Below are 25,083 nucleotides of genomic sequence, written 5' to 3'. Positions count from 1 at the left end.
TCTATATGACACACATGAACTAACACCCTCTAGCTGTTAAAAACGGTCAACATGTATTCAGTTAAAGGGACATTCCAGTCAAAATTTAAATGCACATAGATTTATTGCATCTTTGAATAGAAGCGTATTTATAATATACATGTATTGGCAAACAAAAATGCTTCTATTAAGAGTTATCATGTTTTAGTATTAACATTTTTCTCTGCAAGTGCATGTGAAGCATAGTTAGATATTCTCACTGCACCCACATTTTAAATAATGCAGCTGCATCAGATCATTAGTGGGGCTTGTATCATATCAGCAATTAACAAATTGAGTAATTACCAGATGGTACAAGCACCATAGGCTCTCCAAACAAGTGTTTGGTTTAAAATGCTCGTGCACGGTGCATACTTAAATACACTTTTGAAACAGCTATAGCTTTTATTAGAAGCATTTTTGCTAATGCATGTATATTACAAAACTGCTTCTGTTAAATTCAGAAATGCATTCATGTGGTTTTAAATTTTGGCTGGAATATGCCTTTAAGAGGTGGCATTCAAGGGCTTAAAAATGAGCATATGAGCCTACCTAGGTTTAGCTTTCAAATAAGAATACCAACAGAACAAAGCAAATTTGATGCTAAAAGTAAATTGGAAAGTTGGTTAAAATTGCATGCCCTATCTGAATCATGAAAGCTTAAAGGATTACTTTCTGTTATAATTTTTAAGCTAAACAACTAACATATTAAAGTTAATAAACATTAATTAAAACCTACTGACCTATATTTTATCCAATAACGTTCTAAAAGTTATATCTTTTATTCGCCGATGATGTCTCGTTATCCTGCCCACTATTTTCAGCACTGCATGTTCAAAATACTTAAACCAATAACTTTGTGTTTAAAGCGCCATTTTGAAACCTAGGTATTGTAAACGGATTGGTACAGAGCAAAGGATACCCACGGAGTGGGTTTGGAAAACAATTAAATTTGCAGACAAGATTTCTGATATACGGTGGAGATATGTTAATGAAATGCTATTGATAAAAAGCGTATTTGGGGTAGTTAGTTAGTAACAGGCATAGAAAATATTTACTTACAGTGGCCCTTTAATTCTGACTAGACTGTCCCTTTAAGTAAAATATGAAAACCAACCTTACATCAAGCGTGTTGATTGGCTAGGCACTCTCACACAGATTTTAGCTCTGATTGTGTTATATAGTCACACACTGCACTGGGGAGTCATCCCATTAATATACAGCAATTGTACATTTTGTAACTGATCTCAGTATATGGGATTATAGAGAGTTAACCTAAATATTGAAGTTTTGGAAATAAGCAAGGGAGGAGTCAAGGAGCATGGACTTTCTTCCAAAATGTTTTTCTTGCTCTATAGGCCCAGAACATTTTTTTTGGAACCTAGTAATGATCCTGAATATATCCAATATGTAAGCGGATCACACATACTTGTATTTCTTTTTTCCTCACAGGTCACATTTATATTTATATATATATATATTATATGAAATACTTAGCCTAGCAAAGAACTAAATTAAAATAAAATTGACATTGGAGTCACTCCCTCAAAAGCCTTACAGAGGCTACAGCTAAAGAAAACATTCATAAAATATGTACATGTTGGTATTAAAGAAGCAAATATAGGCTCATTATCCCATGTGTGTCATGTGTCAGTTCTCAGTATTTGTCATCAAGATAACCAAACTTTGTTAAAGTTGTATTGCATTATACTATAATGAATTTGTAATAAGAACAGCTGTAATGTATTTAGGATGATTTGCTAGTGAGATGTTAGCTCTGAAAAAAAGCAAAAAAAAGCTGTCAATGAAAACCTCCAGAGATGCATTAGACATTGATTTAAGTAAAAAAAAAAGTCATATTTGCCCTAAAAAAAAACCAATTTATTTTGACTTAAAGGGACACTAAACCCACATTTCTTCTTTCATGATTCAGATAGAGAATACAATTTTAAACAACTTTCCAATTTACTTCAATTATCTAATTAGCTTAATTTTTTAGATATCCTTTGTTGAAGAAAGAGCAATGCACATGGGAGAGCCAATCACATGAGGCATCTATGTGCAGCAACCAATCAGCAGCTACTGAGCCTATCTAGATATGCTTTTCAGAAAAGAATATCAAGAGAATGAAGCAAATTAGATAATAGAAGTAAGGTAGAAAGTTGTTTAAAATTGCATGCTCTTTCTAAATCATGAAAGAAAAAAAATTGGGTTTAATGTCCCTTTAAACACTAAATTAAAAACCTATAATCCCTTTCCATAACTGCATTTAGTGTAAATGTAATGAAGGACAGGATATGGTACTATACTATAAAAATTAGCTTAAAGTATTTCTATGAAAAGTAGGCAGCAACATCTAATGATTTTTGAGGTAATCTGAACCATCTGCCTCTGTATACTAAACAGTTCACCCTCTAATCCAGATTATGGCTGACAAACCATTTTTGGCATATCGTTCTCGGTATCTCTGAGCCCCTGACAAGCTGAGGCATCTGCACACATTGCTTTTGCAGAAGTTTTTTGTGCCAGGGGGGAATTTGTCTTATTATTTAGCTGTTGGTTTTATGATTGGTCATTGAAAACCATGTCTTTCTTATTAAAGAGCATGGTCAGCAGTCAGATGAAAAGCTTTGGTTTAGGTGGCACCAGTGAAGAAAAAAAAGAAGACAGTGAGGTTTCTGACCCGGCAGCAGCTCAAGGAATGACCCGAGAGGAATATGAGGAATATCAAAGGCAACTGGTTGAAGAACAGTAAGTAGTCAACTGTCATATGAAAGGACATTCTATTGAGTTAAATGTGGTACAGGTTATCATTATTATGATTCATAATACATTACTATAATTTATGTGTAAAGGGCCACAATGTTAAATAGTGATGAATACATGAGCAATCTGGAATATAACTCATTACACTTATTCACAATTACAATACAATATTAAGAATCAATACTTATATATAACAATGACGATCACAGATACCTTTAAATGCAATAATAAAATGCTCTGATTCATTAAAGCATGTTGTTATTATTGAATGAATGTTTACTAGAAACTATGTTTGACCCTTGCAAAAAGGTGTCCTTAATACTGCTAATGGACAGGGTTGCATTGCAGCTCCTGAGAGGGAATTTAACTATATGTTAAACCTATTTCCGGGGTATTAAAAAATAATTGCTGGTTAGTATTTGTACAATAATGAAATATTCTAATAAAATTGCGCATTTATTATTGTATTAGAAGGGCCCTTCAATACACAAGGAGATGAACCCTGCTTTGAAGAGATTGCAATTTAAAGATTTACAATTGAATGGGACAGAGGGCATTTGTGTTGCTTAGAGAATTCTTCAGTGGAGTAGGATCCAGCAGAAGTTTATTTTGGTGATATATTGTTTTGCAGAATTTTTAGAAGGTTGATGGTAAGATTCTCTAGATAGGTGGGTGTTCAAAAAGCTGTGAAGAGAAGTTTGTTGGATAGAGGTAGAGTGTTCCACTCTATAAGAGCGAAGATGAAATAATGGGAGAAGACAGATTTAGGTGGCAGGTAGGGGGATTTGGGCAAATCTAAAGACGAGTTTGAAAATGAAGAGTTTGTAGACTTAGCTGGTGAGTAGACATTAGGAAGAATGTCACTAAGAATTAAGTTTCAGTTAAAGGCAAGACTAGTGGGTGAATAAACATTTTGGTGGTGTCTTGGGAGAAGAAAGCCAGCATTCTAAAAGCGTTCAACTTAGGAGGTTATAGGTGAAACTTGAGCCATTTATGTTTCCCAAGTGATGGTCTATTAACCTGTAGAGAAGCACACCGTTATTCTGGATTGTGATGAACTAGAGGCCAGTAACAGGTTAATGTCTCTTGTTTAGGAAAGGTGCGTCAATTAAAATCACTCAAGTTATTAGTTAAAGAAAACTATATTCTTTTGTTTTTATTAGAAGTACTAATCAGCAAGTAATACCATAATTGTGCATAATGATACTTATTTGCTGGAGAAAAGCTATAGCTGTTAATATATTTGAGAAGCCCAGATACAAATTTCCATCAAACATGTCAGTTATTGTTTATTTAGAAAATGTACCTTTTAAATAAAGAATTATATTAAACAGTACACTCCAGAATGTTCATTGTTTAAAGAGATAGACAATCCCTTTATTACCCATTCACCAGTTTTACATAACCAACACAGTTATATTAATATACTTTTTACCTCTGTGATTACCTTGTATCTAAGCCTCTGCAGTCTCCCCCTTATTTCAGTTCTTTGACAGACTTGCGTTTTAGCCAATCAATAACTCCACAGGAGTGAGCACAATGTTATCTTTATGGCACACATGAACTAGCTTCGTCTAGCTGAGAAAAACAGTGAAAATGCACTTAGACAAGAGGTGGCCTTCATGGCCTTAAAAAATTGCATATGATCCTACCTAGGTTTAGCTTTCAAAAAATAATACCAAGAAAACAAAGCAAATTCAATCATAAAAGTAAATTGGAAAGTTGTTTAAAATTGCATGCCCTATCTGATTCATGAAAGTTTAATTTTGACTAGACTGTCCCTTTAATTGGTCTGTCACTGTGTGGGTAGTACTGGCGATCATTACAGTTTCTCTTTACTGGGCTAGATTCACTAGCAGCCTCTCCAGCATTTTACAGTCACCCCTCCAGTATCATATTATTTTGTGGAGACAGTAAATAAATATTGGAGGGATGAGTAGGTTACAGTGAAAGGAGCATGGCAATTGGAGTAAATTGGTTAGGCTGGAGAGGCTGGAAAAGCAGCCGGTAAATGTAAACCAATAGGTCTCCAAACTCTCCAGCTACTGTGTTGCTCCCTCATTTCTCCATTACTAATTACATTTAATAAGTATAGTACTGAGGTTATTCCCTGCCTCCATCTAGTTGTGGGTGCTAACAATATGAAATCTAGCTTTCACTACAATCCAGTAGTGAATTAGTGATGTGTTTGCGCATGAGCAGCAACTCTCTTTCAGATACCAGTGTAACCTAGGTTTTTAAAATGGCGGCACCCATAATTAGAGGGAGGTGCATGAAATGTATTTAGTGTTTAATGTCCCTGCATAGAATAATATAGAAATTACCAAGACACAGTTTGAATATAGAACACAACACACAACACTTTTGTTTACACCCCAGATAGATTATACGTTCTGCATCTCCACTCTACTTAAGTTTTTTCAACATTGAAGCTTTGCATATTGTAGAATTTACCAACAGAATGTTTTCATTCATGGTACAGACCTTTCCATATACATACACTACTGTTCTTTACATAACCCGCTCAAATTTGTTTTAACATCCAGAATTTGTTTTGATATTAATAGGAAGAGCTATCTTTTCTTCATGGTTGCAGAACATAGTTGGTTAGATTAGTGGAGCGCAAAAATATTAGCGCTATTGTGCGCTAATATAATTCATGTTAAATCAATAGTGGTTTTATCGTTGTGCTCATATTACAAGTTGAAAGTATTTTTTATTAGCCGATTGAAAGTCTACAGTGAGCTACCATCTGGATGCCAGGTAGCTCTGGAAAGCTAAATCCATCACATAATAGACTTCTTTGAGGGCACTGAAAAACTCATGGCTACCGCAGAGTGCCAAGCAGAATGTGCACTAAACCTCTGCTTAAGTAGTTGAGCTCTTTACCTAGTTATATACTATGGTGTTGAATTGAAATATAAGATAAAAACACTGCACACAGCTATAGATAGACATACTGTACATATGTGCACTCACACTTACACATACATACATATTCACACACTTTTGTTTCCTAGGTATCACATTGGCTATATGGATATCACAAATATGTATATGAAATACATAGACATTTTTAAATATCAGTAACGCCCACTACCAATGGACTATTTCAATCCGATGACATCATTCAGTGTCTCAAATATGGGGAAAATGGCTGATTTGTGCTTATCACCTTGCTGTTAAAACATAATGCAAAAGCATGTAAACTGGGTATAAAATGATAGATGATGTGAGATTTTGAGAGCCAAAATTTGAAGTGCTTTACAACAATTACCGATTATTAGCAACAATGTAAACACAGCTTAAGGTTTATCGGCCTAAGTGTTATTGCATTGTCTTTTTATAATGCATTTGTTGGTTATGAATGGTACTGCATTTTATAGTCCTTTACCTTTGCACAAGCAAGTGTTTGCCCAGCCCCTCCCCCTGCCTTTGGGCAACCAATTACGCAAGAGCAGGGCTCACCAACAGCATCTATCGATTGCTGCTTCTTGTGGTTGCTTGCAAATGCAGCTTGATAAACAGAGCTCTATAAACTCTATTTGTATGAAAACAACCTAAGATGTACACTGAATTTAACCTAGAGCAATTTTAAAAATAAGAAAAAGAAAATATTATTTATTGAGAATGTAAATTAAATGGAGTCAGCTTGTCTAAAATATCTGTTAGCCTGTATCACAGTATACATAAAAGTAGCCGCTAAGGATTATTGTCAGCATTCTCAGACATGTATTTGCTGTGGTTTGCTCTCATTCTAGACTTTAGATCAGTTACCTCTCAGCATAATCTTTTCTCTCCACTGCTAATACTGATGGATTTCTGACCAACTGTTTATTTCCATCTTCATTGCTGTGTATATTTTTCATCTGTTCTTTATTATAAACACATACTATGATATGTTTTTTGTTTATGTTATAGTTCATTCCTTACCCCTTTAAGACACTGTCACCTTGTGCTATTTTCTTCATTACGGATTTTATATATATATATATATATATATATATATATATATATATATATATATATATATATATATATATAAAGATTTCTATACATTGTTTGATATATTTTAGAGCTTTTTGTGTTAAAAAATTAACTGACCTTTGGAACTAGATTAACTGCAATCCCAGATACCTGGCTGTAACTGACTGAGGTCCCATCAACAATAGGAAGATCCAGTGTGATGCAATAGAGGTGTTGGTGTGGTATCCCCAATTATCAAGGCTGTGAATAGCTGTAAATCTGCAAGGCAGACACATTTTACACATTTTTTTCACATGAAATAATCATAAAAAAGAGTTTTAAATACAAAAATCAAAGCAACTATACCATCAGCGCTTAAGGTCCAGGACAAGTCCTATGGGACCATTAAAATACTCCCACTTTCATGATTTAGATAGGACAGGCAATTTTAAGCAACCTTCTAATTTACTCCTATTATCAATTTTTCTTAGTTCTCTTGGTATCTTTATTTGAACGTAAGCGTAGGAGCCGAACCATTTTTGGTTCATCATCTGGGTAGCGCTTGCTAAATGGTGGCTACATTTAGACACCAATCGGAAAGCGCTACCCAGGTACCGAACCAAAAATGGGCCGGATCCTATGCTTACATTCTTAATTTTTCAAATAAAGATACCTAGACAATGAAGAAAAATTGATAATAGGAATAAATTAGAAAGTTGCTTATAATTGCCTGCCCTATCTAAATCATTTAATTTTGACTAGACTATTCCTTTAAATAGTTTTTTGGAGTTGAAGCCCATAACATTTATTGTGTAGGCAAGAGTCATTTATCTGACAGAACTGATCAGTAGTTGCCCTGTTAGGCTGTCACTCATTATCAGCATATATTTGGGAACTCAATACAGAAAATATATCACCTAAGATAGATACAGTGCTGGGAATGCATGGAGTTATTGAGTTTAAAGACATTTAGTTGTATGTAACAATCCCCAGAATCACTATAGAACTGCAACTTTGGTGTAGTAGCTCCATATTTATGGTCATATCTCATTTTCTTTCATACAGATGGTGGGAGTCCACGATCCATTACTCTTGGGCATTACTCTTCTATACCACTAGGAGGAGGCAAAGATTCCCAAACCCCAATAGCTCTATAAAACCCTCCCACCTCACATATACCTTAGTCTTTACTTTGCCTCCGCTGGAAGTGGTTGAAAAGTAAAGATGTGTATTGTAAACCCACCCAACACTTAACCCCTGTCCCAGCACATAACCATAAATTACCAACAAAAAACCTTTATTAAAGGGACAGTAAAGTCACAAAAAATATTTCATGATTTAAATAGGGCATGTGATTTTAAACAACTTTCCAATTTACTTTTATTACCAATTTCTTTCATGTAATTAGCAAGAGTCCATGAGCTAGTGACGTATGGGATATACATTCCTACCAGGAGGGGCAAAGTTTCCCAAACCTTAAAATGCCTATAAATACACCCCTCACCACACCCACAATTCAGTTTTACAAACTTTGCCTCCGATGGAGGTGGTGAAGTAAGTTTGTGCTAGATTCTACGTTGATATGCGCTCCGCAGCAAGTTGGAGCCCGGTTTTCCTCTCAGCGTGCAGTGAATGTCAGAGGGATGTGAGGAGAGTATTGCCTATTTGAATGCAGTGATCTCCTTCTACGGGGTCTATTTCATAGGTTCTCTGTTATCGGTCGTAGAGATTCATCTCTTACCTCCCTTTTCAGATCGACGATATACTCTTATATATACCATTACCTCTGCTGATTCTCGTTTCAGTACTGGTTTGGCTTTCTACAAACATGTAGATGAGTGTCCTGGGGTAAGTAAATCTTATTTTCTGTGACACTCTAAGCTATGGTTGGGCACTTTATTTATAAAGTTCTAAATATATGTATTCAAACATTTATTTGCCTTGACTCAGAATGTTCAACATTCCTTATTTTTCAGACAGTCAGTTTCATATTTGGGATAAATGCATTTGTTTCAATCATTTTTTCTTACCTTAAAAAATTTGACTTTTTCCCTGTGGGCTGTTAGGCTCGCGGGGGCAGAAAATGCTTCATTTTATTGCGTCATTCTTGGCGCGGACTTTTTTGGCGCAAAAATGTTTTTCTGTTTCCGGCGTCATACGTGTCGCCGGAAGTTGCGTCATTTTTTGACGTTTTTTTTGCGTCAAAAGTGTCGGCGTTCCGGATGTGGCGTCATTTTTGGCGCCAAAAGCATTTAGGCGCCAAATAATGTGGGCGTCTTTTTTGGCGCTAAAAAATCTGGGCGTCATTTTTGTCTCCACATTATTTAAGTCTCATTATTTATTGCTTCTGGTTGCTAGAAGCTTGTTCACTGGCATTTTTTTCCCATTCCTGAAACTGTCATTTAAGGAATTTGATCAATTTTGCTTTATATGTTGTTTTTTTCTTTTACATATTGCAAGATGTTCCACGTTGCAACTGAGTCAGAAGATACTTCAGGAAAATCACTGCACAGTGCTGGAGCTACCAAGCTAAGTGTATCTGCTATAAACTTTTGGTATCTGTTTCTCCAGCTGTTATTTGTATTGCATGTCATGTCAAACTTATTAATGCAGATAAAATTTCCTTTAGTACTGTTACATTACCTGTTGCTGTTCCGTCAACATCTAATTTTCAGAGTGTTCCTGATAACATAAGAGATTTTATTTTTTAAATCCATTAAGAAGGCTATGTCTGTTATTTCTCCTTCTAGTATACATAAAAGTCTTTTAAAACTTCTCTTTTTTCAGATGAATTTTTAAATGAACATCATCATTCTGATACTGATAATGGTTCTTCTGGTTCAGAGGTTTCTGTCTCAGAGGTTGATGCTGATAAATCTTTGTATTTGTTCAAGATGGAATTTATTCGTTCTTTACTTAAAGAAGTGTTATTTGCATTAGAAATAGAGGATTCTGGTCCTCTTGATACTAAATGTAAACGTTTAAAAAAGGTTTTTTAATCTCCTGTAGTTATTCCAGAAGTGTTTTATCTCCCTGATGCTATTTCTCAAGTAATTTCCAGGGAATGGAATAATTTGGGTAATTTATTTACTCCTTCTAGACGTTTAAGCAAATTATATCCTGTGCCATCTGACAGATTAGAGTTTTTTGGGACAAAAATCCCTAAGGTTATGGGGCTGTCTCTACTCCTGCTAATGTACTACTATTCCTACGGCAGATAGTACTTCATTTAAGGATCCTTTAGATAGGAAAATTGAATCCTTTCTAAGAAAAGCTTACTTATGTTCAGGTAATCTTCTTAGACCTGCTATATTTTTAGCGGATGTTGCTGCAGCTTCAACTTTTTGGTTAGAAGCTTTAGCGCAACAAGTAACAGATCATAATTTTATAGCATTATTATTATTCTATAACATGCTAATAATTTTATTGGTGATACCATCTTTTGATATCATTAGAGTTGATGTCAGGTATATGTCTCTAGCTATTTTAGCTAGAAAAGCTTTATGGATTAAACTTGGAATGCTGACATGTCTTCTAAGTCAAGTTTGCTTTCCTTTTCTTTCCAGGGTAAATAATCATTTTCGTTCCTTTCCTCACAACAAGGAACAAAAGCCTGATCCTTCATCCTCAGGAGCGGTATCAGTTTGGAAACTATTTCCAGTTTGGAATATATCCAAGCCTTATAGAAACCTATAGCCAGCTCCTAAGTACCTATGAAGGTGCGGCCCTTATTCCAGCTCAGCTGGTATGGGGCAGATTACGTTTTCTTCAAAGAAATTTGGATCAATTCCGTTCTTAATCTCTGGTTTCAGAAACATTGTTTCAGAAAGGTACAGAATTGGCTTCAAGTTAAGGCCTCCTGCTAAGAGATTCTTTTCTTTCCCGTGTCCCAGTTAACACAGCAAAGGCTCAGCATTTCTGAAATGTGTTTCAGATCTAGAGTTGGCTGGAGTATTTATGCCAGTTCCAGTTCTGGAACAGGGGCTGGGGTTTTATTTTATCTCTTCATTGTACCAAAGAAGGTCAATTCCTTCAGACCAGTTCCGGATCTATCATTATTGAATCGTTATGTTAGGATACCAACATTCAAGATGGTTACTGTAGGACTATCCTGCCTTTTGTTTAGCAAGGGCATTATATGTCTACAATAGATTTACAGGATGTGTATCTGCATATTCCGATTCATCCAGATCACTTTTAGTGTCTGAGATTCTCTTTTTAGACAAGCATTACCAGTTTTGTGGCTCTACCGTTTGGCCTAGCCTCAGTTCCAAGAATTTTTTTCAAAGGTTCTCGGTGCCCTTCTTTCTGTAATCAGAGAATAGGGTTTTGGTATTTCCTTATTTGGACGATATCTTGGTACTTGTTCAGTCTTCTCATTTTCGAAGAATCTCATACGAATCGACTTGTGTTGTTTCTTCAAGTTCATGGTTGGAGGATCAATTTACCAATCAGTTCATTTGATTCCTCAGACAAGGGTAACCTTTTTAGGTTTCTAGATAAATTCAGTGTCTATGACTCTGTCCTTGTCAGACAAGAGAAGTTTAACATTGATATCAGCTTGTCAAAACCTTCAGTCACAATCATTCCCTTTGGTAGCCTTATGCATGGAAATGTTGGGTCTTAGGACTGCCGCATCAGATGCGATCTCCTTTGCTCGTTTTCACATGCGACCTCTTCAGCTCTGTATGCTGAACCAATGGTGCAGGGATTACTCAAAGATATCTCAATTTATATCTTTAAACCGATTTTACGACACTCTCTGACATGGTGGACAGATCACCATCGTTTAGTTCAGGGGGCTTCTTTGTTCTTCCGACCTGGACTATAATCTCAACAGATGCAAGTCTTACAGGTTGGGGAGCTGTGTGGGGGTATCTGACGGCACAAGGGGTTTGGGAATCTCAGGAGGTGAGATTTCCGATCAATATTTTGGAACTCCGTGCAATTTTCAGAGCTCTTCAGTCTTGGCCTCTTCTGAAGAGAGAGTTGTTCATTTGTTTTCAGATAGACAATGTCATAACTGTGGCATACATCAATCATCAAGGAGGGACTCACAGTCCTCTGGCTATGAAAGAAGTATCTCGAATTTTGGTTTGGGCGGAATCCAGCTCCTGTCTAATCTCTGCGGTTCATATCCCAGGTATGGACAATTGGAAAGCGGATTATCTCAGTCGCCAAACGTTGCATCCGGGCGAATGGTCTCTTCACCCAGAGGTATTTCTTCAGATTGTTCAAATGGGGGAACTTCCAGAAATAGATCTGATGGCTTCTCATCTAAACAAGAAACTTCCCAGGTATCTGTCCAGATCCCGGGATCCTCAGGCGGAGGCAGTGGATGCATTATCACTTCCTTGGAAGTATCATCCTGCCTATATCTTTCCGCCTCTAGTTCTTCTTCCAAGAGTAATCTCCAAGATTCTGAAGGAATGCTCGTTTGTTCTGCTGGTAGCTCCGGCATGACCTCACAGGTTTTGGTATGCGGATCTTGTCCGGATGGCCTCTTGCCAACCGTGGACTCTTCCATTAAGACCAGACCTTTTGTCTCAAGGTCCTTTTTTCCATCAGGATCTGAAATCCTTTAATTTAAAGGTATGGAGATTGAACGCTTGATTCTTGGTCAAAGAGGTTTCTCTGACTCTGTGATTAATACTATGTTACAGGCTCGTAAATCTGTATCCAGAGAGATATATTATAGAGTCTGGAAAACTTATATTTCTTGGTGTCTTTCTCATCATTTTTCTTGGCATTCTTTTAGAATACCGAGAATATTACAGTTTCTTCAGGATGGTTTAGATAAGGGTTTGTCCGCAAGTTCCTTGAAAGGTCAAATCTCTGCTCTTTCTGTTCTTTTTCACAGAAAGATTGCTATTCTTCCTGATATTCATTGTTTTGTACAAGCTTTGGTTCGTATAAAGCCTGTCATTAAGTCAATTTCTCCTCCTTGGAGTTTGAATTTGGTTCTGGTGGCTCTTCAAGCTCCTCCATTTGAACCTATGCATTCATTGGATATTAAATTACTTTCTTGGAAAGTTTTGTTCCTTTTGGCCATCTCTTCTGCCAGAAGAGTTTCTGAATTATCTGCTCTTTCTTGTGAGTCTCCTTTTCTGATTTTTTCATCAGGATAAGGCGGTGTTGCGAACTTCTTTTGAATTTTTTCCTAAGTTGTGAATTCCAACAACATTAGTAGAGACATTGTGGTTCCTTCATTATGTCCTAATCCTAAGAATTCTAAGGAGAAATCGTTGCATTCTTTGGATGTTATTAGAGCTTTGAAATATTATGTTGATGCTACTAAGTCTTTCCGAAAGACTTCTAGTTTATTTGTTATCTTTTCCGGTTTTAGAAAGGCCAGAAAACTTCTGCCATTTCTTTGGCATCTTGGTTGAAATCTTTAATTCATCTTGCCTATGTTGAGTCGGGTAAGACTCCGCCTCATAGGATTACAGCTCATTCTACTAGGTCAGTTTCTACTTCCTGGGCGTTTAGGAATGAAGCTTCGGTTGATCAGATTTGCAAAGCGGCAACTTGGTCCTCTTTGCATACTTTTACCAAATTCTACCATTTTGTTGTATTTTCTTCTTCTGAAGCAGTTTTTGGTAGAAAAGTACTTCAGGCAGCGGTTTCAGTTTAAATCTTCTGCTTATGTTTTTCATTAAACTTTATTTTGGGTGTGGATTATTTTCAGCAGGAATTGGCTGTCTTTATTTTATCCCTCCCTCTCTAGTGACTCTTGTGTGGAAAGATCCACATCTTGGGTAGTCATTATCCCATACGTCACTAGCTCATGGACTCTTGCTAATTACATGAAAGAAAACATAATTTATGTAAGAACTTACCTGATAAATTCATTTCTTTCATATTAGCAAGAGTCCATGAGGCCCGCCCTTTTTTGTGGTGGTTATGATTTTTTTGTATAAAGCACAATTATTCCAATTCCTTATATACTTTCGCACTTTTTTCTTATCACCCCACTTCTTGGCTATTCGTTAAACTGAATTGTGGGTGTGGTGAGGGGTGTATTTATAGGCATTTTAAGGTTTGGGAAACTTTGCCCCTCCTGGTAGGAATGTATATCCCATACGTCACTAGCTCATGGACTCTTGCTAATATGAAAGAAATGAATTTATCAGGTAAGTTCTTACATAAATTATGTTTTTGCTTTGTTCTCTTGGTATTCTTAGTTGAAAGCTAAATCTAGGAGGTTCATGCGCTAATTTCTTAGACCTTGAAGACTGCCTCTAATCGGAAAGCATTTTGACAGTTTTTCACCACTAGAGGGTTTTAGTTCATGTGTTTCATATAGATAACATTGAGCTCTGGCACGTGAAACTCCTAAGAGCGAGCACTGATTGGCTAAAAATGCATGTCTATCAAAACAACTGAAATAAGGGGGCAGTTTGCAGAGGCATAGATACAAGGTAATTACAGAGGTAAAAAGTATATTATTATAACTGTGTTGGTTATGCAAAATTGGGGAATGGGTAATAAAGGGATTATCTATCTTTTTAAACAACAAAAATTCTGGTGTTTACTGTCCCTTTAAGAAAAACCCAACACCCCTTAGCATTGCCTTATCCGAAGACCTAATGAAGAAGCTTTTTTTAAAGGGATACAAAACCCAAATGGCTTCTTGCATGATTCAGATAGAGCATGCAATTCTAATTTACTCCTTTTATACATTTTCTTCGTTCTCTTGCTATCTTTATTTGAAAAAGCAGGAATGTAAGCTTAGGAGACTGCCCATTTTTGGTTCAGACCCTGGATAGCGCTTGATGATTGGTAGATACATTTAGCCACCAATCAGCAAGCGCTACCCAGGTGCTGAACCAAAAATGGCCCGGCTCCAATGCTTACATGTAAAGCAAGCACATAACAGGGGGGCACCTCATGTGTAGATCAACAGATCAATAGCAGATAAACAAAATGATAGCCAAATGGGCACTCACATTTGGCAATAGCACCCTTATGTGCTAGTAGTATCAAGCTGATATCTCGGCTGTATCAGCTCACCCCCTCCTGGCTCCAAGTGAAAACTGGATCAGATTCAGGAAACAAAGGTCACCCGGATACGATAATCCAATAGGCGGCTGGAAAGAAGGTGCTTTCACTTGACTGGGTGACAGGCAAACAGGGTGCTGATCCGGGTGATGTGGCCATAATCTGTGCGAATGAAGGAGAATGAGCGGCAACTGCTACTGGGTCCTAAGCTTACATTCCTGCTTTTTTCAAATAAAGATAGCAAGAGAATGAAGAAAGATTTATAATAGGAGTAAATTAGAAAGTTGCTTAAAATTGTGTGCTCTATTTGAATCAGGAAAGAACATTTTTTTTTTTTTTTTGTCCCTTTAAGCTTCTTTATAGATTCACCAATTGATCCCTTATCATTAGTTGCTCAATGCAGTCAGGGCATCTTGCCAGCTTTACTCTAATACGTTAAAAAAATTATTAATAAAATAAATGCTTATGTCTGGCTCATTCAACTTACTGAAAAAAATATTGTAGTGGCAGCTGAACAGCAGATGTGACTGGTTAGTTACAGCTTTTATCGGCTGCTTTTCATAGACATGACTAACTCTTGTGACACAGCAGCTGCTGTTGCTGCATGCAAGGCTGCAAGCGACAACATTTTGGCTGCTTATAGGCAGCACATTGTTAATAACCGTGAGGCCTAATTGAGATCTAATGGTGGGTAAAATGTACCTGATATGGTAGCTTACTAGAGAGCATAGTAAATTTAAGGGACATGAAACACATTTTTCTTCTATAAGATACGACGAGTCCACGGATTCATCCTTTACTTGGGGGATATTATCCTCCTGCTAACAGGAAGTGGCAAAGAGCACCACAGCAGAGCTGTCTATATAGCTCCTCCCTTGACTCCACCCCCCAGTCATTCTCATTGCCTACTCTAAGTAATAGGAAGGGTAAAGTGAAAGAGGTGATAAAATGTTAGTTTTTATTTTCTTCAAGCAAGAGTTTTTTTATTTTAAATGGTGCCGGTGTGTACTATTTTCTCCCAGGCAGCAGATGGATGAAGACTTCTGCCTGGAGGCTGATGATCTTAGCAGTTGTTACTAAGATCCAAAGTAGTTCCCACAGAATGGCTGAGGAGTACTTAAAGGGACAGTCTAGGCCAAAATAAACTTTCATGATTCAGATAGAGCATGTGATTTTAAACAATTTTACCAATTTACTTTTATCACCAATTTTGCTTTGTTCTCTTGGTATTCTTAGTTGAAAGCTTAACCTAGGAGGTTCATATGCTAATTTCTTAGACCTTGAAGGCCACCTCTTTTCAGAATGCATTTTTACAGTTTTTCACCACTAGAGGGTGTTAGTTCGCGTATTTCATATAGATAACACTGTGCTCGTGCACGTGAAGTTATCTGGGAGCAGGCACTGATTGGCTAAACTGCAAGTCTGTCAAAAGAACTGAAATAAAGGGGCAGTTTGCAGAGGCTTAGATACAAGATAATCACAGAGGTTAAAAGTATATTAATATAACTGTGTTAGTTATGCAAAACTGGGGAATGGGTAATAAAGAGATTATCTATCTTTTAAAACCATACAAATTCTGGTGTAGACTGTCCCTTTAAGAAACTTCAGTGTGAGGAACGTTTTTCATGCTATAAGCAGTGAGGTATGTTCAGTCATTTTTTTCTGGAGAGACTGTGCTATTTCAGAATTGGCTGACAGTATCCCCATGAGGGAAAGGGTAAGCAGTAATCCTAAAGTATAAAGAGGGGGTATTACTGAACTTGCATATTGGGCTATAAAAAATGGTTGACACTGATGTTATGATGTTTGAGGGCAAACGTTTTCATGACTGGGAGTTACAGATAACATTTTTTATGAGAGACTTTTTTTTTATACTTTATTGAATATAAGAGGGTACACATGGCTTCATTTAGGGGTATATGAACCCACATGGCTAGTTTTTAGACCGCTCTGGTGCGGTTATTTTAGGCTGTGAGACATCGAGTGAAATTGGTGGGGCCTATTTTCGTGCCTCAGTTGCGCAGTTGTTTTTCCGAGGCAAGCAGCAAGCTCCAACTCTGGTGGGCCTTTTAGAACAGTATTGGGCCAAATCGAAGGTTTAATCCGATTTTACAGAGGTGCAGGGGGTGTCTTTTATTTGAAATAAACGTTTTATAGCATAACATTTTTCCTTTCCTTGTGGGGGCAAACTTAGCTGAACAGTTGGGATGCTTTTACCATAAAATTTAGATAATTTTTTTTTTTTTTATATATATATATATATATATATATTTTTATTGAAAAAGGAAATCCATGAGGGTAAAGAAAAAAGAAACAAAGGAGAAGGACATTGGGGGTATATTACATCTCAAGTTCACATATTTAGAAGTTGTAGATATACATTTTATACTCCCGAAAAAAAAAAAAAAAGAGAAAAAAAGGGAGATAAATTGAGATCATTTTTATTGTTTTAAGGCTGTTTTGGAAAAATTGTATGCTTTTTTTCTCTTAAGGCGCAGTACCGTTTTTTCAGATTGTTATTTTTTCACAAAATAAAGTGTTTTCAAGCCTGTTTGTGGTCATTACTAGCCTGTTTAACATGTCTGACATTGAGGAAAGCCAATGTTCCGTGTGTTTAGAAGCCATTGTTGAACCCCCACTTAAAATGTGTCCCTCATGTACTGAAAGGGCCTTACATTGCAAAGAACATATTTTAGCTGATAAAAGTATGTATCAGGATGATTCTCAGTCAGAAGAGAATAAGGTTATGCCATCTACTCCTCCCCAAGTGTCACAACCTTTAACGCCCGCCCAAGCGACGCCAAGTACTTCTAGTGCGTCTAATTCTTTCACCCTGCAAGATATGGCCGCAGATATGTCTACTACCCTCACAGAGGTATTATCTAAACTGCCTGGTTTGCAGGGGAAGCGCAGTAGGTCCGGTATTAGAGTAAATGCTGAGCCCTCTGACGCCTTATTGGCCATTTCCGATGTACCCTCACAATGTTTTGAATTGGGGGTAGGGGAATTGCTGTCTGAGGGAGAGTTTTCTGATTCAGGAAATATGTTCCCTCAAACAGACTCAGATATGAAAGCCTTTAAGTTTAAGCTTGAACACCTCCGCTTGTTGCTCAGGGAGGTTTTAGCGACTCTGGATGATTGTGACCCTATTGTAATTCCACCAGAGAAATTGTGTAAAATGGATAGATATCTAGAGGTCCCTTCTTACACTAATGTTTTTCCAGTCCCTATATTGTTACTAAGGAATGGGATAGACCAGGCATTCCGTTCTCTCCCCCTCCTACTTTTAAGAAAATATTTCCCATATCTGACACCATTGGGGATTCGTGGCAGATGGTCCCTAAGGTGGAGGGAGCTATTTCTACATTGTCTAAGCATACAACTATACCTATTGAGGACAGTTGTGCTTTCAAAGATCCTATGGATAAAAAATTAGAGGGTCTTCTAAGGAAATTGTTTATTCATCAGGGTTATCTTCTACAACCTATAGCGTGCATTGTTCCTGTAACTACTGCAGCTGCTTTTTGGTTCGAGGCTCTAGAGGAGTCTCTTAAGGTTGAGACCCCATTAGATGATATTTTAGATAGAATTAAGGCTCTCAAGCTAGATAATTCTTTTATTACAGATGCCACTATTTAACTGGCTAAATTAGCGGCAAAGAATTCAGGTTTTGCCATTTTAGCGCGTAGAGTGTTATGGCTTAAGTCCTGGTCTGCTGATGTATCATCAAAATCGAAGCTATTAGCTATTCCTTTCAAAGGTAAGACCCTATTCGGGCCTGATCTGAAGGAGATCATTTCCGACATCACTGGAGGAAAAGGCCATGCCCTTCCTCAGGATAAGACAAATAGAATGAGACCTAACCAGACCTGGAATAAAGGTAAACAGGCCAAGAAGCCTGCTGCTGCTACCAAGACAGCATGAAGGGGAAGCCCCCAATCCGGGACCGGATCTAGTAGGGGGCAGACTTTCTCTCTTCGCTCAGGCTTGGGCAAGAGACTTCAGGATTATTCAAAGACTATCCTCCAAGGGGGAGATTTCATCTTTCACGTTTGTATGTAAACCAGACAAAAAGAGAGGCGTTCTTACGCTGTGTAGAAGACCTATATACCATGGATGTAATCTGCCAGTACCAAAAGCAGAACAGGGGCAGGGGTTTTACTCCCAATCTGTTCGTGGTTCCCAAAAAAGAGGGAACCTTCAGACCAATTTTAGATCTCAAAATTCTAAACAAATTTCTCAGAGTCCCATCATTCAAGATGGAGACCATTCGGACAATTTTGCCAATGATCCAGGAGGGTCAATATATGACCACCGTGGATTTGAAGGATGCGTATCTTCACATTTCTATCCACAAAGATCATCACCAGTTCTTCAGGTTCACCTTCCTGGACAAGCTATTACCAGTTTGTGGCCCTCTCCTTTCGGGTTGACCACACTCCCAGAATCTTCACAAAGGTGCTAGGGTCCCTTCTGGCGGTGCTAATGCCACGGGGCATAGCAGTTGCGCCCTATCTGGACGATATCTTGATTCAGGCGTCAACTTTCCAGCTAGCCAAATCTCACACGGACATCGTGTTGGCTTTTCTAAGATCTCACGGGTGGAAGGTGAACATAAAGAAGAGTTCACTTGTCCCTCTCTTCCATTCCTAGGAACTCTGATAGACTCGGTAGACATGAAAATTTTTCTGACGGAGGTCAGAAAATCAAAGATCTTAACCACCTGCCGAGCACTTCATTCCATTCCTCGGCCGTCAGTGGCTCAGTGTATGGAGGTAATTGGACTAATGGTAGTGGCAATGGACATAGTTCCGTTTGCTCGCTTGCATCTCAGACCATTGCAACTATGCATGCTCAGACAGTGGAATGGGGATTATGCAAATTTATTTCCTCAGATAAATCTGGATCAAGAGACCAGAGACTCTTTTCTCTGGTGGTTGTCACAGGATCAACTGTCCCAGGGAATGTGCTTCCGCAGGCCAGCATGGGTCATAGTGACGACGGACACAGCCTCTTGGGCTGGGGTGCAGTCTGGAATTCCCTGAAGGCTCAGGGTGTGTGGACTCAGGAGGAGGCTCTCCTTCCGATAAATATTCTAGAACTGAGAGCGCTATTCAACGCGGCTTCAGGCGTGGCCTCAGCTGGCTTCGGCCGAATTCATAAGATTCCAGTCGGACAGTATCACGACTGTGGCGTATATCAATTATCAAGGGGGAACAAAGAGTTCTCTAGTGATGATAGAGGTTTCCAAAATCATTCGATGGGCAGAGAGCCACTCTTGCCATCTATCAGCAATCTATATCCCAGGAGTAGAGAACTGGGAAGCAGATTTTCTCAGTCATCAGACTTTTCATCCGAGGGAGTGGGAGCTCCATTTGGAGGTGTTTGCACAATTGATTCATCAATTGGGCACACGAGAATTGGATCTGATGGCATCTCGTCAGAATGCCAAACTTCCTTGTTACGGGTCCAGATCAAGGGATCCTCAAGCAGTACTGATAGAATCTCTAGCAGTACCGTGGTCGTTCAACCTGGCTTATGTGTTTCCTCCTTTTCCTCTCCTTCCTCGTCTGATTGCCAGAATCAAACAGGAGAGGGCTTCGGTAATTTTGATAGCACCTGCGTGGCCACACAGGACTTGGTATGCAGATCTGGTGGAAATGTCATCTCAGCCACCGTGGAAACTGCCACTGAGACAGGACCTTCTCATTCAGGGTCTGTTCCAACATCCAAATCTAGTTTCTCTGCGGCTGACTGCCTGGAGATTAAACGCTTGATTTTATCTAAGCGGGATTCTCTGAGTCGGTCATAGATAAAGTCCAAAAGATGAGGCAGCAGTCGGATCCTTGTGTGCATAAAAGTCAAATCTTTATTCTTCTATTAAAACATCACAGCAAACAGGTAAAAAGAATGCAGGCTGGTTGACTAGTTTCGGCAGTGCCGGTCATAGATACCTTGATTCAGGCTTGAAAGCCTGTCACTAGGAAGATTTATCACAAGATATGGCGTAAATATCTATTGGTGCGAATCCAAAGGCTACTCATGGAGTAAGATCAGGATTCCTAGGATTTTGTACTTTCTCCAAGAAGAATTGGAGAAGGGGTTGTCAGCTAGTTCCTTAAAGGGACATATTTCTGCTTTGTCAATCTTACTACACAAGCGTCTGGCAGATGTCCCAGACGTTCAGTCGTTTTGTCAGGCTTTGGTTAGAATTAAGCCTGTGTTTAAACCTGTTGCTCCGCTATGGAGTTTGAATTTAGTTCTTAAAGTTCTTCAAGGGGTTCCGTTTGAACCTATGCATTCCATAGATATTAAACTTCTATCTTGGGAAGTTCTGTTTTTAGTTGCTATCTCTTCTGCTCGAAGAGTTTCTGAGCTATCTGCATTACAATGCGACTCGCCTTATCTTATCTTCCATTCTGATAAGGTGGTTTTGTGTACCAAACCTGGATTCCTTCCTAAGGTTGTTTCTAATAAGAATATTAATCATGAAATTATTGTTCCTTCTCTATGTCCTAACCCTTCTTCTAAGAAGGAGCGTTTGTTACATAACTTGGACGTGGTCCGTGCCCTGAAATTTTACTTGCAGACGACCAAGGATTTCCGTCAAACATCTTCTCTGTTTGTAGTCTATTCTGGAAAACGTAGAGGTCAAAAAGCTACAGCTACCTCTCTTTCTTTTTTGCTAAAAAGCATCATCCGTTTGGCGTACGAGACTGCTGGACAGCAGCCTCCTGAAAGGATTACAGCTCATTCTACTAGAGCGGTGGCTTCCACATGGGCTTTTAAAAACGATACTTCTGTTGAACAGATTTGTAAGGCTGCGACTTGGTCTTCCCTTCATACCTTTTCCAAATTTTACAAATTTGATACTTTTGCTTCTTCGGAGGCTATTTTTGGGAGAAAAGTTCTTCAAGCAGTGGTTCCTTCGGTTTAGGTATCTGTCTTGTCCCTCCCGTTCATCCGTGTCCTGTAGCTTTGGTGTTGTATCCCACAAGTAAAGGATGAATCCGTGGACTCGGCGTATCTTATAGAAGAAAAGTAAATTTATGCTTACCTGATAAATTGATTTCTTCTATGATACGACGAGTCCACGGCCCGCCCTGTCTATTTAAGACAGATTATATTTTTTGATTTAAAACTTCAGTCACCTCCTGCACCTTTTAGTTTCTCCTTTTTCTTCCTATACCCTCTCGGTCGAATGACTGGGGGTGGAGTCAAGGGAGGAGCTATATAGACAGCTCTGCTGTGGTGCTCTTTGCCACTTCCTGTTAGCAGGAGGATAATATCCCCACAAGTAAAGGATGAATCGTGGACTCGTCGTATCATAGTAGAAATCAATTTATCAGGTAAGCATACATTTACTTTTTTCTTTCTTTCATGATTTAGATAGAGCATGTGATTTTAAACAACTTTTCCATTTACTTCTATTATCTAATTTGTTTTGTTCTCTTGGTATCATTTTCTGAAAAGGATGCCTAGGTAATCTCTGGAGCTGCTGATTGGTGACTGCACATATATGCCTCATGCTATTGGCTCACATGATGTGTTCAGCTAGATTCCAGTTGTGCATTGTTCCAACTTCATCAAACGATACTAAGAGAACAAAGCAAATTAGTTAATAGAAGTAAATTGGAAAGTTTGAAGTTTGTTTAAAATTGCATTCTCTAGGAGGCACCTGGTGGAGGAGGAGCAAGGTTCTGATTGCTGAGCTCTCCCCTCCAGTCCCACAGCACCTGGCGGTAGGAATTTTGCCCCTCCCCACTACCTGGGGCTGCTACCTGGACACTTTGAGACAACTTCCCTGGTGCCGTGCAGTGGAAATTCAACCCACTGCTTAGCTGCAGAAATGAACCCATAACTTGTTCTCAGCTATACTAAATAAACTTTCAACATCATTTTAAGTAATCATTCCCCTCTTTGGGGTTGCTCTGAAAAAAAGGAACACATTGAGAAAAATGGACTTAAACGCTTGAATTCCTCCCCGTTCCAGTCTACGCTACATTGTGCTATTACAACCGGCTGGAATCTGAGACTCCCTTTCCCTCCGCTCCCGCTTCGTGTTCAAAATTGTATTGGGTGTACTCACCTGGACTCCGGGAAGAAAAGAGAGACCGGCGGACTACCGAAAAAGGTACCTCTGCTCCCACGGGATTTACTGTGCTCGCGCTCCCTCCTCCCCCACCCATGCTGCGTGGGAGGAGGCATTGAGAATCCTGTTGGACGCCGAGAGCAGTGTGAGGTGGAGACTTGCTACAGAGGGTCTCCTGTCTGTGCCTTTCCCCCCCCCTCTCCCACCGGTGCTGCGCAAGAGGGGGTGAGGGATACGACTGCTGCTCAAAGAATCTTCAGACACCAGACTATCTGACAGGAGACCTCCGCAGTGTTCTTTCTCCGCCGGAGTTACCGCACTTGTCTTGGCTCACCATCCACTTCCAGACAGAAGGAGGACCGGGTAGCGGAGGAGAAGGTGAGTCCTTTTGTGCAGAGGTCTTGATACCTCAATTGAAAAGAGGACACTGGGGTCAAATAGATAAGCATAGGAATAAGAATATCTCACCCCCAATACGAAAATAAGCACACATATAAAGCTAAACAAGGAGATGAAAGCAGAGGAGAGACAATATACCTGAGAAGTAATTATTTTTCAGCCCTGCATAATTCTGGACTGGGACACATAGAAGCAAGGGAGAAGGAGAGTGAGAGAGAAGAGGGAAAAGGAAAGAAAAGGCTTTCTCTTTTTCTTCCTTGGCTGAGTATCTGCCCCTTTTTCCTTACTAAGCGAACATAGAGAAAAGTGAAATAAAGCAGTAGTACAACATTCAGGCTATCTCTGCTGTTCTCAAGGGACATACAGCGAAAAACTGGGACCCGGGGCAAATAAAGCCCTCTTTCTATCCTTGAAATATTAGAGGACTTATAATTCACTGGGACACTTGCCCAGAGAGTTTTTTTTTTTTTTTTTTTTTTTTTTTTTACTTATCTAGATTCAGGCACCTCAGTAATAAGTGCGGAGGGCTGAGGAAAAATTTTTTTGTGTAACTAAAATTACAATGGCATTTTAAGCTTAAGTTTTCTTTTGCTTAGTATTTTATGTAACTCTTGTTTACTGAGCCAGTAAGTAAAGTTGTTGAATTGATTTAAATCAGCAATAATAACCACTAATATTAGGGGTAAACTGTAAACTGTTATGGCTCTCCATTATTAGTATCAAAATCTCTACACTTTACAAGAATCTCTACTGTAAAGAAGTCGTATTTAGGTACCAAGTTCTTAGCACTCAAGCTTAGTGATTTACCCAATACATCAGAGGGTTTTTTTTCTTTTTTTTTTTCCTATTAACGACTGTACTCACTCTAAAAGAAAGGAGAGAGGGCACCCGTATACACATACGATTATTGAGGGAGCACTGACGTTAAATTTATATACCTTTATTTCCCACACTTACAACGCTAGGTCTATTCATAAATTTTTATGAACAGCTGGGAAACAATTTACATTGCCCTGCTGCCACCTAAGTTATATAACTTTCTGTATCTACTGGTGTTTTCTCTTTTTTGATTTATTCCTTTAAGTTTTGCTAGTATACAATTCCCATACTGACACATAATAAGCTCTAATTCTTCACTTTTATGTATATTAAATAAAAGGAGAGAGTGTAGAAATATAAAAAGTGAGGAATTAAAATAAGGTTTGGTTCAGGCAGAACCCTTTATGCCTGAAAGGTCCACTCAAATTAATGAAAAATACAGCTTCTCTGCTAAATCCTTAAGAATAGAAATACCTAGTCCTCAGGGGATGAAAGATAGTATCTTAATTTTTGGCTACTCCCCCCCCTTAAAAAATAATTAGTTGGCCCAGGTATAAAATTCAGACAATTAGTCAACTTTAACAGAGGATTAATTCTAACACAAATTAAATTTGGGAAGAAGCCTAGCCTTAATTCAGAAGAGTTGGGAGGAATATCTCCTTGTTACCGCAATAACTTCACTTTATCACTACTCACAATAATTTTTTATTTTCTCACATAAACTATCTAATTGTTTAACTACCCCTTCACTCACTATAAATCACATTAATCTTGATTTCTTTATATCCCTTGGGCTCTTGTAGCCCCCAGACACCAGGCCTTCACCTTCCTCCACTGGCACAACCTCACTTTTCCTTAATCGTATAATCGTATCACCACTTATATCACACATTAATTTCCCCCCCCCTTTTTTTTTTTTATTTATTTTTTTTTCCTTGCGGCACTTTTTTAATTCACATTCACGCGGTACATGGATAAATACCTTTCAAACTCCCCAAAAAATCTCTCCCCAAATATGACAG

The 25,083-nt window shown here is 38.4% G+C and overlaps 1 protein-coding gene across 1 annotated transcript in view; it reads left to right on the top strand.

Annotated features, from left to right (window-relative positions):
• The first annotated feature begins 2,602 nt into the window (after positions 1-2,602).
• The window catches only part of CPLX4 (complexin 4), a 76,172-nt gene continuing 53,691 nt past the window's right edge, over positions 2,603-25,083 (top strand). Inside the window, exon 1 of the mRNA XM_053700419.1 lies at positions 2,603-2,769. Within this exon, the coding sequence (XP_053556394.1) occupies positions 2,603-2,769 (167 nt within the window). The remainder of the gene's footprint in view (positions 2,770-25,083) is intronic.

This window comes from Bombina bombina, chromosome 2 (genome assembly GCF_027579735.1).
Source record: "Bombina bombina isolate aBomBom1 chromosome 2, aBomBom1.pri, whole genome shotgun sequence".
In the NCBI taxonomy this organism is placed as follows: Eukaryota; Metazoa; Chordata; class Amphibia; order Anura; family Bombinatoridae; genus Bombina; species Bombina bombina.
The sequence above is the reverse complement of the archived record's forward strand: the minus strand, read 5'-3'. Positions and strand labels throughout refer to the sequence as shown.